Source organism: Hermetia illucens, chromosome 3 (genome assembly GCF_905115235.1).
Source record: "Hermetia illucens chromosome 3, iHerIll2.2.curated.20191125, whole genome shotgun sequence".
In the NCBI taxonomy this organism is placed as follows: Eukaryota; Metazoa; Arthropoda; class Insecta; order Diptera; family Stratiomyidae; genus Hermetia; species Hermetia illucens.
In genome coordinates this window covers 114,424,696-114,440,857 of record NC_051851.1, presented here as the reverse complement: position 1 = coordinate 114,440,857, position 16,162 = coordinate 114,424,696, and the positions used below count along the sequence as shown (strand labels likewise).

Below are 16,162 nucleotides of genomic sequence, written 5' to 3'. Positions count from 1 at the left end.
AAGAAACCTGCTGTTATCGGCTTCGAAAATATAAGCGAAAGGTTATGCACTCTGCCTTTGTGAGGCAAATTTAGAAATATAAGCATCATAAACATTCACGCCCCTATAGAGGAGACTTCAGAGCCGGGGAAGGCTAACTTCTACAGTCCAAAGTACGATGCCAAAATCGTACTTGGAGACAGTCAAATAAGGGCGGAACCCGTATTCAGATGATATGCCCGCTCCCGTAGCTTACATAAGGATACCAATACTAACGAAGTACGGTATCATACGAAATATTTGTTGGAAGTGCCTGGTTTACGTCTGAAGTTATCCACAAACATACATAGGCCTCTCCAGATGGGACCACTTTCAACCAAAATGACCACGTGTTGACTGAACGCTGCCACATCTCAGCCTTAATGAATGTCAAAACCTATAGGGGGGCGAATATAGACTCGGATCACTATCTCGTCGGCATAGTGCTCCGGACTCGAATTACAGCCCCACATACAATCCCTTCTCACAATCAGGTGGGGGTGAATACTGACAGCTTTCCATAACACTTATAAAGGGGGAATGGATGCCGCAATAACTGCAGCTAACAGATGTCCTAGAAATGAAGCGTCAACAAATGATCTTCAGAACCACCTGAAGAGCGTTGTCGTTGAAACGGCCACAGTTATACTTGGCCCCAATCGCAAGAAAAGTCGGAACGACTGATTTGACGATAAATGTCAGCTAGCAACGGAACTGAAGTATGCTGTATACTGAGTAATTTGTATTCTCAAAGAACGTGGGCATGCGCAAATGGAAAATGGAAGCCTGGGAGAATCAATAAATCTGTGAACTTGAAAAGTACAGGGAGCAACCGCTCCATGCGCGGAAGTTTCACCAACAAATCAGCAGGATGAAGCCTTATACACCTCGATGCTCATCCTGCCGAAACAAAGAGGGAAATCTGCTTTACGACAGAATGGGCATATTGGAGCGATGGGTTGATTATTTTGATGAACTGCTCAACAACTAAAATATCGACGAGCTGGAGGTGCCGCCATCTGAAAACAACGGAAAAATGCTGCCAAAACCAAGCATTGAAGAAACAGTCCATGCAAACCATCGGCTTAAAAACCATAAGTCGGTAGGAGCCGATGGAATTACAGCCGAATTGGTTAAATATGGAGGCGACTATTCTGCACTATCTTGCTAAGCCGGATAGCCCCATACGCACACAACATCATTGGTTCATAACAAAGAGGCTTCACTCCAGGCAAGTCACCATAGGGTCAAAGTTCTTATTGTACAAGACTATAATCTTGCCAGCCCTAATGTATTCCTCGGAAACTTGGGTTCTTAGCAAGAAAAATTGAGAACTCTTGGCCGCGTTCGAGAGAAGAACCCTCCGAAGAATTTTTGGCCCCCTACATGAGGATTGACGATTCCGTAGCCTACACAATGACGAAATCTATGAGCGATACCATGACCGTTCGCTTGTGGATAACATCCGGCTCAATAGGTTACGGTGGGCGGGTCACTTAATCCGTATGGATGAGGATGATCCCACCCGGAAAGTCTATAAGGGCAATATCTATGGTAGAAAAAGAAGACGAGGCAGACCCTGCCTAAGATGGAGCGATGGCGTAGGTCAGGACGCCAGACAGCTTTTAGGGATATCGAATTGGTGGACCTCGGCGCAAAACCGGGATGTCTGGAGTTCCTTATTAAGGCAGGCCTAGACCGGATACCGGTTGTTGCGCCGTTAATGGTGATGATGACCAACTACACCAAGCGGTTCCCCAACTGATCCCCAAAGTGTGTGACAGTGAATCAATGCTTGAGGACTGACAACGAGGCATTATCTGCCTCATACATGAAAAGGGATACATCACGCAGGGCAGCAATTATGGAGGTATCATGCTACAGAGTTCCATCTATAAGACATTCTCTGCTATCTTGCTAGCCCGGATAGTCACATACGCTCAGAACATCATTGGCTCATACCAAAGAGGCTTCACTCCAGGCAAATCAGCAACAGATCAAATTCTCTGTGTTCGGCAAGCGATGGAAAACTATTGCAATATGGCCATCAGTTGCAACGTCTTTTCTGTCGACTTCAAAGCCGGCTATGACAGCATAGCCCGGGAAAAACTGTACACGGCCATGAGAGAATCCATTTTGATGAGGATGAGTCAGTTGGGAAAGTCTGTAAGGGCAATATCTATGGTAGAAAGAGAATACGAGGCATACATTGCCTTAGATGGAGCGATGGTCAGGACGCCCGTCAGCTTTTAGGGATATCGAATTGGTGAACCTTGGCGCAAAACGGAGATGCCTGGAGTTCCTTATAAGGCAGGCCCAGACGAGATACCGGTTGTAGCGCAGTTGGTGGTGATGAAAACAATCCTACGCACTATACTAGAAAATGAAAATGCTATTATACTATAAAGTGAAAGTTCAAATTTGGATTTGCTCGGTTGAAAATTGGAGGTGCTAGATTTTCGCCAATTCGAAAAACGCGTGTAAGGTTTCAAGTTGTAACATTTTAATCAAATTCATATCCTATTTTTAAACGGCGATGCCTGAGCCATACAGCGGCCGTATAGGTCGTCGGAAGAACATCCTTTTGCTCACACACTTCCTTGACGAAAATATGCCCGACGGGCTGCTTCAGCTTCTTCAGGGAACGCGATTGCGCTATATGCGTGGTATCAGCTTCTGAGAAAAATTATAAGAATGAAATTCCATTGCAATACCTCTTCTACTCTGAGGATTTAAATTATATTGGGGTTTCCCGCTCTTAAAAATGGTATGATAAAGTGTGACTCAAAGAGCTTTTTTGATATCTTTGCTGTTTCTTTGTGTGGAATCAATTCAAGTGCGGGAGCCCGAATTGCTGACAACAAAACCTATTTTGCATTCTAGTGGACTTTCTGGCATCACCTCTTATTCTGGAATATACATTCAAATATTGGAGACATCTAGTGACCTATTTGAAAGATTAATAAACACCGATAATCCATAACACATTATTAACCACCAAATAAACTCTAAATTGCTCCCAGATTACCTGTAAATCGACAGAAGGACTTTACTCGCAAAATCGACTTTTCCGACCATTTAAACAATTTTTTTCAGAAAGATACTTTTGAATATTAAGTGGAGCCGACTTATTTGCGCTGGCTGTTTCTTAGAAAAACCAAAATTATTCCTTTTAAGTCCGTGAGTTGTTTCAAATGTAGATTTCAGTAGCAACTTGCTATTGGGTTATCTACCCCACTGATGCAGGTAGCAAGTTGCTTCTGAAATGTACATTTGGAACAATAAATCGCTCACGGACTTAAAAGGAATACTTTTAAATAGTTAAGGACGCATTCTAGCCAAGAAAAAAAATTACAAGGAGGTATTACGGTTTATATTAAATCTTATCGCCATATGTACTAATATATATAATACTATATATCTCAGTCTACAAGCCTGCTTGTGTTCCACGGATAACATAAAGTATAGCAATTGTAAGGAGGACAACAATTGAAAGAGTATATAGGTGTGTTATGCCAAATAAAACATTGGTGAAAGAAGGAGTTGAAGAGTAGATAGTATGATCAACATGAATACATTATATCATTCTAAATTACGAAACTACTGGAAAATGTGTAGTAAAGCAACAAAATAAGTTCTTAAGTAGTCAACACATTAGATAGAGACTTTATCATGATATTTAGTTTACTTAACTGTACGAAACTATCCGTCTTTATAAACTACTTCAAGTATTTTCCGCAGTAGTTTTCAGAGGCAAGGGTTAAAGTTTAAATTTACAATAATAAAGACTGTTATATTGGGATAGGATGAAAAGTAATATATATAGTGGTTCTCATCTCGTGTATTGCGGGGAGGTGGCAAGCATTCAATTCCTCCCCAATGCAAGTCACCAATAGTGACACTATGGCAAACTGATGTTGGTGGATCCTTTCCTAAGCAAAGTGATCAAATGCTGTAATAACTCGTCACTAGCTTAAATAAGCTAAGGGAGCTTTATTTGAGTAGCGACCTGGAATGCATTTATGCACAAAACGCTAGATTCTTGCTTTGAGATAGATTACCGGTTCGAACACTCCGATTTGCTTCTAAAACGCTAACTTAAAACTTTATATTATATCAATTTAGGACGAGATAAGACGTGGGTTTTTCCTCTTCGTCTCCACCTTCTCCCCATTAAAAATGTTTTAAATTCAACGTTCCAACCGGCTTCACGTGGCCTTACCGCATCATAGTTTTTAGTGTTCACTGACCTTGTTCGATCTATTGTGCGGTGAGTATTGGAGCCTTCGCCTAGTCTTGGCTGGATCAGCTTTTCGAACAACTTCCCCACTACATCCAAATTACTGAGCTGACGATGCCCAAATAGCAAATTGGGGTCTCCTTTGTTTTTAAGGTTTTCTTTTCTTTTCTAAGGTTTGTGTAAAAGAAAAATCAATCAAAAAAATCAATTCACTGCCTGTCTGCCTGTCACACGCATTTTTCTGTGAAGCGGTTACACCGATTCAAATCAAATTTCGTGGACATAAAGGAACAGTGACATGAATTTAGGCGGAGCTCCCCATACAAGGAAAGGAGAGGATGTGAAATATTTTTCATCTACTGTACTCATGTGAAAGGTCTTGATTAGTACTTTCATAGGCAGCTTTGAACAAAGTTATAGAAGGTGAAACTTTTTTAGTTTATGTGAATTTCGTCCATTCTAAAACGTATATGACGTTATCATAACATATCAATTCGTCAGTACCACAACAAAGTGAGCTCATATGAATGGGGTGTAGCAGGGAAAATTTCGTTTCAGTTTCTTAACCGTTTACATAATATATCAATTACTCGAGGCAGACATATGTATGTATTTATATGTATATGTTAATGAAGCTTTGGGGTAGTGCCTAATTCAGATAGATATATTTGTACATTAAACCAGCGGTGTTCAATATACGTATTTTATATGTACATATGTATACTTTTGTGCATGAAGTAAATCGTAAATATGTGTAGCATATATTTATATACGGGCATATATAATTTCGGCCATCGGCAATGTGTTTGTTTAGGATGAGCATAATATTTACGACTGTAATATGTACCTATATTTTGTAGTTTAAAAAAAATATAAAGGAATATTTTGGGTTGTTACCCATATACGAACGGAAAAATGTGCGTAGAAAATTTCTCACATGACATGAATACAAAACCTTTACACCCGACGCGTCAGCTTCCGGTATTTCGACTTGTTTGTATCTGTTTTCGGGGAACTTCTTCACATTTGCTAATAACGCTGAGCTCCTAGCATGCAGAGCCAATTCTTTGTATAAATGATTGCTGAAAAATGCTACGCAATTGAATTTTAAATTATTCTGCAAGTGCGCCTACTACGCACTCAAAATTCCTCGGATAAGGAAATACGAAACCTTTTATACCTGCGCGTCCAGCTTCCGGCTTCCCGACTTGTTCTTTATTAGCACGGGCCGTATTATCTTTTATAGGGAAAACAACGGTAGTCAAGCATTGAACAGGACCGCTTCTTCTGATTCTTTACTGTAAACAGTGGACAGCGCATCCTCCCCCGTCGATACTATCGGATTTGATATAATAGATTGGAAAAAGTGTCTTCATCGCAGCTTCGTTTATTGAGGAGGGTGCTAAATAAACTGCGTGGTTCGAATGACCAACTAATACTCGTGAACCAGTCAATGTTACTAACTAGCTCTTGTCAGTAGACTGGTTTTCGCCTATTGATTACATGGCGGAAGTCCTTCGTAATTTTAAATTCTGCACATCTAAGGGTTACCTTGTCGAGATTCTTGCGCACTGTGTAATCCGCCGAATCCTTAGGCAATTCCTCCCCTGTAAGCGAAAGATTTCAGTTGACTATAGACAATTTTCCGCGATGGGACTTCCTATTCGGCATTAGAATTTCGGCTTCTATATTCGTGTATGAGTTTTATGACTCATTTATCCCTCCTAAGAAAACATCGGAAAATTCACCTACTTAAATTCCCACAACGTTTCATCCACTTTTAAGAGGAGTTGTTCGTGTGTTCGAAGTACGAGTAAATGTCATCAGACGTGTAATCTGGCGCCAAAAGACCTCTGTTGCAAATGCCTGGTCGAGGATAATGCCCTCGAAAGCACGACATAAAACGTCGGAACGGTACCGGGCAGTGGGCGTTATCCTAGCGAACATCTCGAAAATGTTTTCTTTTCGCATACTATGTTCTTTGCAGGAGGACAGTAGTTTTGCGTAGAACAAGTCTTAGCTTTCTCTGCAAGTTCACTACACATTTAATTTGTGTTAATGCTTCCTTTTCTATATCCCGGCTAGATCCTCATAGGTGCAGTTGATTTATTCAATCCTCAAGTTCTCATTATTTAGAAGCTCCTTCGCTATTTTCTCGGGGCCTCTAGCCAGTTCTCCTTTTTGCAGTTGATAGATATGACTTTCACCTTGTTATTGGTCACATCTGAGTAATGATATTTGATTGTTTCTTCCTTGCGTAATGGTGAACATGGGAGACTGGGAGCAACTGCTTTCATCAACAGGATATCTTGTGCTGCATTGCAAAGGTGTTAGGCTTGTCAGAGCGCGACCTCATTTCGGCATGTATACAGGCGATTCGAGCCGACCCGATAAGGTCCCCGTTTACCTAAGTATCTTCTGCTTTGGGGTTGTTAAAGGGCTTACATCGATCGACTTGATGAAGAGGTCTTCCGCCCGGTATCTCTTCTCTTTTTGCTGGGTGCAGTTTATTTTTGAAGTTTGGTATGTTTGATTATCACGCCGTGAGCTTTCTCTGCATCTCTGCATCGTAAGCGGTTTGTCTCCGCTAATTTTTTCAATTGCCTGTTGCCACTCTGATGAGCGATTTGTACATTTAGGTGCAACTCACTTCCTTTTTCTCAACCTTTCGTCAGCGATCTTTGAGCCTACATAACGACGAAATCTATGAGCGATACCATGACCGTCAAGTTCCGTCAAAATCCGGCTCAATAGGTTACGGTGGGCGGGTCACTTAATACGTATGGATAAAGATGATCCAGCCCGGAGAGTCTATAAGGGCAATATCTGTGGTAGAAAAAGAAGACGAGGCAGACCCTGCCTGAGATGGAGCGATGGCGCAGGTCAGGACGCCAGACAGCTTTTAAGGATATCGAATTGGTGGACCTCGGCGCAAAAGCGGGATGTCTGGAGTTCCTTATTAAGACATCTTTGAGGAGTTTCACTGGGCAAATATTTAACCTCCAAAAAACTGGATGATACAGGCAGCCTTCATTTTCTTTAAGGCTAAAGGAGATGTCTTGAACAGTTTAGCCTCCTCTGCCCACGTCTTCCGAATGACGGCTATCTTTTCTGGCTAGATAGCGTGCGCCACCGACGCGACTCAGATGTAACTATCGTTTCTCGCGGATTCCTTTCGACTTCAAATTCGAAATCGTCTCTTTCTAGACGTTAGAGCTATTACTTTCAACAATTGTTATTCTCTTTTACGCTATTCGTTTCACCATCTCCTGCCTCCTTCCCCACTGGGATTGTGGACATCGCTACCTTTACGGAGAAAACCTGCTGCAGAAACCCGATGTAAGTTCGTACCGCTTGAAAAAGAGATTCATGGTTGAATCCACCATTTTAGTAGCAAGGACTGAAAAATTTGGAAAATTTCGGCTTTTTCCGGTTGTGTCATCATTTTTGCAGCTGTTAGAACCCCTGTTAGCAATGCTTCATGGGTCCCAAGTGGAAGTTATTTTCTCTGCTAGAATATGTAGCTGCTTTATATGATAATAATAATAATCGTTGGCGTAACAATCCATATTGGAGCAGGGCCTTGAAGTGTGTTAGAGCACTTCATTCAAGACCGTAACGGTACACTACAGAACATTGTAGGAGGCAATGTGGTCAGCATTACGCTCGCGCGAGATTATTACCCTAATTGGACTCAGGTACTCATTCACAGCTGAGTCGACTGGTATCCGACGTCAAATCACGATACAAATCCCACTGCCGCCAGCGAGATTTGAACCACGACCTTCCGTACGACAGCATTGTGCTCTAACCACTCAGCACAGCACTCACTCAGGATCGCCATGATTATCCAAGCATCCAGTATGATCAGTTTAATTTGATCTGGCATCGAAAGCCAGAATGAGGTTCTAGTGAGAAATGGATTTCAACTGGTTATATCTATTTGGAGCCCAAAAAAAGGGTTTCCAAGATTTTTCTGTGAGTAAATTTTTAAATTACAATCCACAATAAATATAGCAATCAGTTAAGCAACAGCAGTAAGAAAAAAATATTATTGCCATTTTTTTCCAAAATGACTGCTATAGGACCGTATAAACAAAGCAAGGTTTTTTGAAGGTTCTACGCGGCGAGCAGTGGAACTCCTTTAGATGCCCTTTTAGAAGGATAACGAATTCTTTTTCGTGAGTTACACAAGTTTAGCTAGCAAAGTACACACGATTATAATTTTAAAAAATATTTTCGCAGAATACCAACGACCAACGACCAACTCGTATATTCGGCAAAAAAATGGCTTGCATATTTGGATATTGTTTGTATTTTACGAAGTAATAAAAAGGAGAAGTTGCAGTTGAACTTCGAAGTCGATCGGATGAAAACTCTTCGAGTTCCACTGTTCACCAATTTCTAAAATATGGTTTGAAAAAAACACGTTTGAAAGTTTAAAAACGTTAAAATTTTTTGAAATCATAATAGTATGGTTCATAATGTTTTTTTAACTTGATGCTATCCCAGCACTTTGCAACTGCCCCTCTACAGCCGTACTTTGCTCTTCCGTTAAGTAATTGAACGCTGAGATAACAAATTCATTTTCTTCGATGAACCGTCCATTTCAATCTTCTTGGTGGGTATCTTCTTGTCCCCAACCCCAGCGAAGGATGGGCATAGTTGCTTCCTTTTGAAATATTTTAAAAGATTTTTCGTATGTCTACTTTTGTGAGCACAGTATCCATCTCTATTTCATTGTATATTTCTTTATGGCAATATTTTGGAAAAATTTATTAAAATCGGTTGACTGTTTGACGCAAGCACTCCTCTCAGAAACGGCTACCCAATTTGGTGGCTGGAGATGTGAATCCCAATGCATGCAGTGAATGATGTTGTTAATTGTAAGGTGGGAAGGAGGGGCTAGGAACGATGAACCGTTTTGTTTGTGTCGACGAACCAATGGACATGGGAGTGGCGTCCTGTATCGAGGATTACTCTGCCCTCCATTTGGTGATTTGTTGGCATTGATTCTCGCCAAATAAAGGTTTAGGGTGTGAAGGAAATACACTGCGTATCCGGTATTGAAGGCATCGATACGGTTTGTTTTGTAACATTGGCTTTGAAAATGCCGATGTCCTTCCCTTAACTGCTCAAAGCAGTAAATCTGGGAACCTTCGAAAAAGACAGAAGTAAAATTTTTGCATCTCGAGTCATCTATTTTCCATCGAAACACATTTTCCACCATAACAAAACTTAGTCGATATATGTGTGTATTCGGGTACTACCTAAAAGTAGAAAGTTTCATAATAAATCCGTAAAGTTTTTAATATTCCTAAAAGGCGTATGTATAGGATTGTGTTGTTTGTTTCAAAACCGAAAATTTGAAGATATTTACCCTCGAATATATAGCAAGATGTTAGGAAACGCATCTTTTTCAGGCTCATTATATTGAATTAGTTGGGTGTATCCAACATGAGCAATGTGCGGTTTATCTACTTCCAGCCCCAGCCCCTTTGAAATTTGAGAATATGCTTCTACAAAACAAATCGCGTTTCCCTGTAAACATTATATTCTCTTGCTTCTGATGTTAGGAGTGTGTAATTCAGTATTTATGTATAACAATCTAAAGAGTGGTCTTCCACGTTAACACATGTGCTCCATGAAATAAATCGCCTGGAAAATTTCACCTTACTTCTGTTGGGAAATGCTTTTCGTCCCGTGCAGTTAATCTATATTGTATTGTTTCAGCAAATCCGAATTCAATTTGTTTTTCAAACTTTAATCGTTCCCTGAGGCCTTTAGACGTCTTTCCATTCTTCTGTATAGCCCTTACCGTTTTCAAATCAATCTTAATATTCCGCCGAGAATCGACCATCGAATACAGCTGTTCTTCTGAAGCCAGCTCATGAGGGTAGTATTCACTAGTGAATGTGCTTTCATCACTGATTTCAGAACATACATATTACGACTAGAAAATCCTAGACGTCCATATACCACAAGAAATCGGAATTCAAGAGACTTCTCGATTTTGCTCTTTAAACTGTTCCAATAAGATAATATTTACATTTGTGAATGTATGCGTACCTATGTCAATGGTGAAAGCTGTTTTTAAGTAGTTTTCGCAGAATTCAAATAAAATATAAAATGAAAAGCAAATGAAAAGGAGCAAAACTTTCAGCAGCTTCAGGGAAGATACTCATATCATGGAGGTGAGTTTAAACGAAATGTATCCACAATTTGCTTCAGATTGTTCTGCAAACTTAGGTACCCGTAAATACGATCTCAACACGAAAAGATTGAACAAGTTTGCTCCCAGCTTCATCAGCATTCATTTGCTTCACTTCGCCCCATATGTCCTTCCTCCAAGCACTAACGAACTGAATTTATAGTGTTTGTCCATTTGATGCCATTCCAGCCTTCGCATTTACTGATTCATTTTTTGATAGAATCGAAGTCAGATGTCGGTACGAAGGGACCGAATCTTTAGAATAAATATTATCTATTTCCCGTCAGTTATGCGAGGGAAGGACCGGGGAAGAGGGCAAAGGAAGTTCTCGGAAATTGTCAATTTACTAGCAGTCGCATAAAATCTTTTCCAGTCTGTTAAGTTTGGTATCTGCAGGATTTTTTCACTAAACCGAGTAAATTAACTTTTAGCATGTTTCGGTTCACAACAAGCCTTTTCAGCTCGATTCGTTTTCTATTTGCAGGATGTCTTTCGGATGGTATCGAGCGGAAGTTATTGGCGCTGTTGTTTCCGTTGTAATGATTTGGGTTATAACGGCAATTCTGATTTGGTTGGCAGTCCTGCGTATTATCAACAAATCCTACGAAGTTGATGCCAAAATCATGCTAATCACGTCGGGCTTGGCTATTCTAGTCAATTTAATGTAAGTATTAGAATATATGTAAGTATGTATATAATACACAGACTTGGAACTCTCTTTTTAGTATCACATTCAGGAGTGAATTCTTTTAGGAAGTTTTTCAAATAGCTACAACTCGGCTTGAAGTTGATGTAGAATGTACACTCACATCGCGCAACTATCGTTTGCTACCCTCATACATGGTAATCAACTGGCTTCTACCGGAAACCAACTAAAACACTATCTCGAAATATAAACTTCAAATTTATGTTTATAAAGTGAAGTGTGTACGCCGCACACACATACATGCGAGTGTGCGGAAAGCAATGTTTGCTAGATGAGCTCGTTTTCGAATAAAGACGTATCCAAAGATTTATGGCAGTAATTTATATAGCTCACGCAAACTATATTTTAACACCATGTTGCTCATTAAAGTAGGATGCTCGAAACTTTGATACAGTTTCATCCTTTCTCCCTTTGATGCTACACATTTCAGAACCACCAGGTGTTCTAGCATGAATGAAATATATAACATAAAAGAGTGGAGCATGGACATATGGGATCACAAAAATCCCTAGGATGTCTCATCAAATATGAGTTGGATCCAAAAGCAATAAGCTTTTACCTTTGCTTTAATATAACCATCCATTCTCACTCACTAAAGTTACCCTAAAGCATACCATTTAGTATCAGGAAACTGGCATTCATCTATGCCGAGGGTTCAGGTCAAACTTGAGAGTTTGGTGAAATCTTGAGGATTGCTTTGAAATGGGTGGAAATATTTAAAGGTCGATAGCAGCTTGTATCGTCGTTTGGCTGTTTTTCATGATGTAACATAAAACAGAGAAATTGGATGACATGCTAAGTATTCAACAGTTCCTCTTGAAGATATTCTTACAGCAGCGAAAAGGAGTCTTCAGGCACCAAACAAGTTGTACAGAACCATACAACTTTATTTAAGCTGTCCACGAGTCCCGTTCATGACGTTTTCACGTAAAATTTGAAGTTAGTGGATGGGGAGCCTGTGTATACGTATGAGTTATGCACGGATATTTAAAAATACACCTTTGCCATTTGCGCATATCTATTGAAACATAATTGGAAGGGTGGTTATATTCCAATAAGCCAACGCATTTGGAAGCAACAAAAACCCATACAGAATGCTATGAATTATGTATACCATTCCCTGACTGGACTTGATTGGTTGAGTAACGCAATTATTGTAGGTAATCCCTTTTCCTGGAAATCCATCGGCTAGAAACTGATTGGAGATGTATTCCGTTTGAATAGTCACTAATTACTTTTCGAAGTTAAGTTGGGTTGGGAAGTTTGAAACAATTCAAGTTAAGCGAGGAGAAACATAAGGCACTTAATGGAAAAAAGTATGTATGTAGAACTGGATATTCGGTCACATGTCAGCAACATTCAATTACGTATGATAAAATGAAGCGTACTTTATCTTCAAATTGAAATTACATAATTGATCACCTTACGCTCTTTCTGCTGCACAACAGAATAGGTTCACCCTATCGTTCGAGCAATAAGACAAGCTTTCAACCAACAAAAAGGTATTGTTCCGCTTTCTTGTTACTGCCCAGGCTTTCGACACACAAAGGGCTATCGTACAAGACAAGAAAGATTCTACCGGCAAATGCTATATATATGATATCTGAAAGTCATATTGCTCCGATCAAGATAGAAAAGGTTCACATCCAAAGATCGTCCTATCAAAGCAGGTGTCCTCCAGGGAAGCATCCTGAGCCAGTATTGTATCCGATATACGAGTATGTTTCCAATTTACCAGTTGACGGTAATCTGTTTATATATGTGTATGTTCGCGGACGACATCGCGATCCTTAATAGATTGCGCAAAATAATTGGTCATTTTTACGATTTGTTTAAGAAAACATCGAAATTTTTTTTCGCAATCATGATATCATCTTAAAGTACATACATTGAAAAACCTTCAGTAAATTTTTTATTGAAAGATATTTCATCGTTATGCTACCAATATCATCGTCATCATCTCAAAGTTGAAGTCTCCTATCTCAAACTTAAATGATGACCAATATTTCATAAATGGAGCACAGCCTGTCCTGTGCGTATTCAATGTGTTCTAAGTTTCGGGGAAAACAAGGCCTTATTAAAATCAGGTCACTATCTGTCTATCCGTATGCCTGTCTTTTTTTAAGGCGGTAGAAATCTTCAAAAGCAGCTAGCCTGGATACGCTAATGTACGGAATTTTTATCCACTAAAACCACCCCGGACTCCCCCGTGGAACCGCCATTCGTGTGCGTGTTGTAACCGCGCCTTCCTAACCTCTTCTATTATTTGTAATTTTCCCAGGATCGTTGATCGTATGCCATCCCTGCTGACATGCTACCATTCTCCGGACAAAATTTCCCAGTGATGGCAATTCATCTAGAATTTCCTAAAGTTTCTTTTTTCTTCCACAAACCTCGGGCATTCGAAGAATACAGATGCTGGGTCTTCCAGTACTCCACCGTAGACGTCAAAAGGTGAGGTCCCAACTTAAACCTGTGTCGGTAATTAAGATATCCTCCACGACCGGTGAGAGTATAATTGATCTCCCTATACCTTCCCTCCAGCCGCTCCCTGATGGCAGTGATCAACCTGTGTTTCCAGCGACCTTTTTAAGGTTTTATGTGAAACAACCTTATTAAAATTGGTTCCATGTCTGTCACACCCGATTCACTCGGAAACCGAAATTCCGTGAGAATATTTGGTCTGTATGTCCCTTTACGGCGCAAAACCGGGATGTCTGGAGTTCCTTATTAAGACAGGCCTAGACCGGATACCGGTTGTTGCGCCGTTGATGGTGATGATAATAATGTCCCTTTACATATAGCAAGTGGCGCCATTTTACGTTGAGTGTGAATTGGGCTCCCCATACTTGCGAGAGGGGGGTTTACTTTTTTAACAGGAAATGGTCATGTGGGGTATCAGATGAAAGGGCTCGATTAGTATTTTTCGAAACTGATATTATTTCTGATATTGGGTCAAACATAGTGGATATGGGACTCAAAATGTGTGCCCCAAAAAGTGAAACAGGTCTCGTTCTAAGAATAGTACACTACTGCTAGTTCCATATTTTAGAAATTAACCGGCCTTAAGTTCATCCCACAAGTAGAAAATTTATCATCAGCATAGGCGATAATATAAGACATATTTCTGAAAAGTTTAAAGGCATCTGTTATTAACAAAGTTCTAGAAGGTGCATTTCAGGTAAATTTATTGTACCCTAAGACGTGAAAGTGAACGGTGGGGTCCATGGAGACGTTTTAATTTTCCTTTTTTGGCTTTTAAGTCATTTTCACTTCTTGTCGATTACTCGAGGTAGACATGTTTATGGATATGTATGTGGTAATAAATCGTACGGATAGTAAGTAATATAATAGGCATGTGTGTACCTGGTTACCAGCAGTTTTTAAATTATGTACATAACATATAAATGATTTTGTGCACGGAATAAAGTGGAAATGGGTGAAAATGCATTAGATCAATTTAGACGTGCATGTATGGATCGTCATGCGATAATAGACAATGTTTGTTTATTTAGGATGAACACAGAATTTATATCGTTGATATGTATGTACACCTTGGAGTTTGGCAAAGTATGACGGCATATTTTTAAGGTTTTGTGTAAACACAAAACCTTATTAAAATCGGTTTACCGTCTGTCTGTCTGTCTGTCTGTCTGTCCGTCTGTCTGTCTGTCTGTCTGTCTGTCTGTCTGTCTGTCTGTCCGTCACACGCATTTTTCTCGGAGACGGTTATAGCGATTGACACCAAATTTGGTAGAAAGGTGGGAACTGTGAACGCTCACGCATACAGTGAATTACATCCTTTTACGTCGAATTTAAGGGGGGGTCCCCATACATGCAAAAGGGGGGTGTAAAATTTTTTTTCATCGAATATAGTCATGTGGGGTATCAAATTAAAGGTCTCGATTAGTACTTTTCAAAGCCGATCTTAGTTTTGACATTCATTGGAAGGGTGGGGAGCGCGGGGGGTTGAAAATGATCACTTCTTTAAGGGGGCCATTCTCAGAAACTACCAAACCGAAAAATCTGAAAAAAATCAGGAGGCTGCCACTATATGGTGCCTGGGCTCCGAAATACCTTCCATGCCGATATCTGTTTAAATAAAGTTAATAATAGTATATTACTACAATTGTGTGTAATTGGTTAGAAACCCCCCTTAAGTTCATCCTAGTACCATGAAATTTTACAGTGATATAGGCTATAATATAGAGCATGATCTTACCAAGTTTGGTGGAAATCGCACTATTACTAACAAAGTTATAATACCTCAAATTTGTTGCTTCTTTGAAAATTGAAGACTATGAATGTCAATATCAGCCGAAAGTGGATACTCTCACATAATATATGGATATATTACGTGCTACGGACTAAGAAATACACAAAACCTTTCGTACCTGAAGCGTCCAGCTTCCGGTTTCCCGACTTGTTTATTCTTAGCTGTGCAACAATCGTGTATGGAGAGTTTCCCACACAAGATGAACACAAAGCCTTTATACTGGAATGGTCACATCGCTATTGTCATCTACTTATGGACCTCTCCTTTCAGCTGTTTCCGCTTGCCATAGAGGGGAGATGGAGTTGATGTGTGGTATGTGCGTTATCTCGTCTGCCAATGGGGGGTCCCCCCCGGGGATGACGAACGCCGCATCATCTAAGACTGTTCTTCTATAGACCAAGCTTAGTTGGCGTGCATTGGATTAAATGTGCAACGCTGTCCCCCAAACTGGAACTGTATGTAGCCGGATGCAACTCCTGGCTGTAAGAATACCACGGTCGTTCTCCATTTATCGTAATTCTTGTTACACCCATACTCGTGGTGGATGTGTTTTTGCAAGTATAATCTATGTGCTGCTTAAAATTGAGCTTTGCGTCTATCATCACTCCCAGTACTTGGTGGACGGCTTGGAAGTGATCACATGGCTCCCAATCCAGATGCAAACGTAATTTTTCTTAGGGTACCTGATGATGAGGACCGCTCACGTCTATT

The 16,162-nt window shown here is 40.2% G+C and overlaps 1 protein-coding gene across 3 annotated transcripts in view; it reads left to right on the top strand.

Annotated features, from left to right (window-relative positions):
- The window catches only part of LOC119652812 (zinc transporter 2), a 188,014-nt gene that overhangs the window by 155,846 nt on the left and 16,006 nt on the right, over positions 1-16,162 (top strand). For all 3 annotated transcript variants that reach the window (XM_038057136.1, XM_038057135.1, XM_038057137.1), the window contains one exon: positions 10,954-11,133. In XM_038057136.1, coding sequence (XP_037913064.1) covers positions 10,954-11,133 — 180 coding nt within the window. The remainder of the gene's footprint in view (positions 1-10,953; positions 11,134-16,162) is intronic.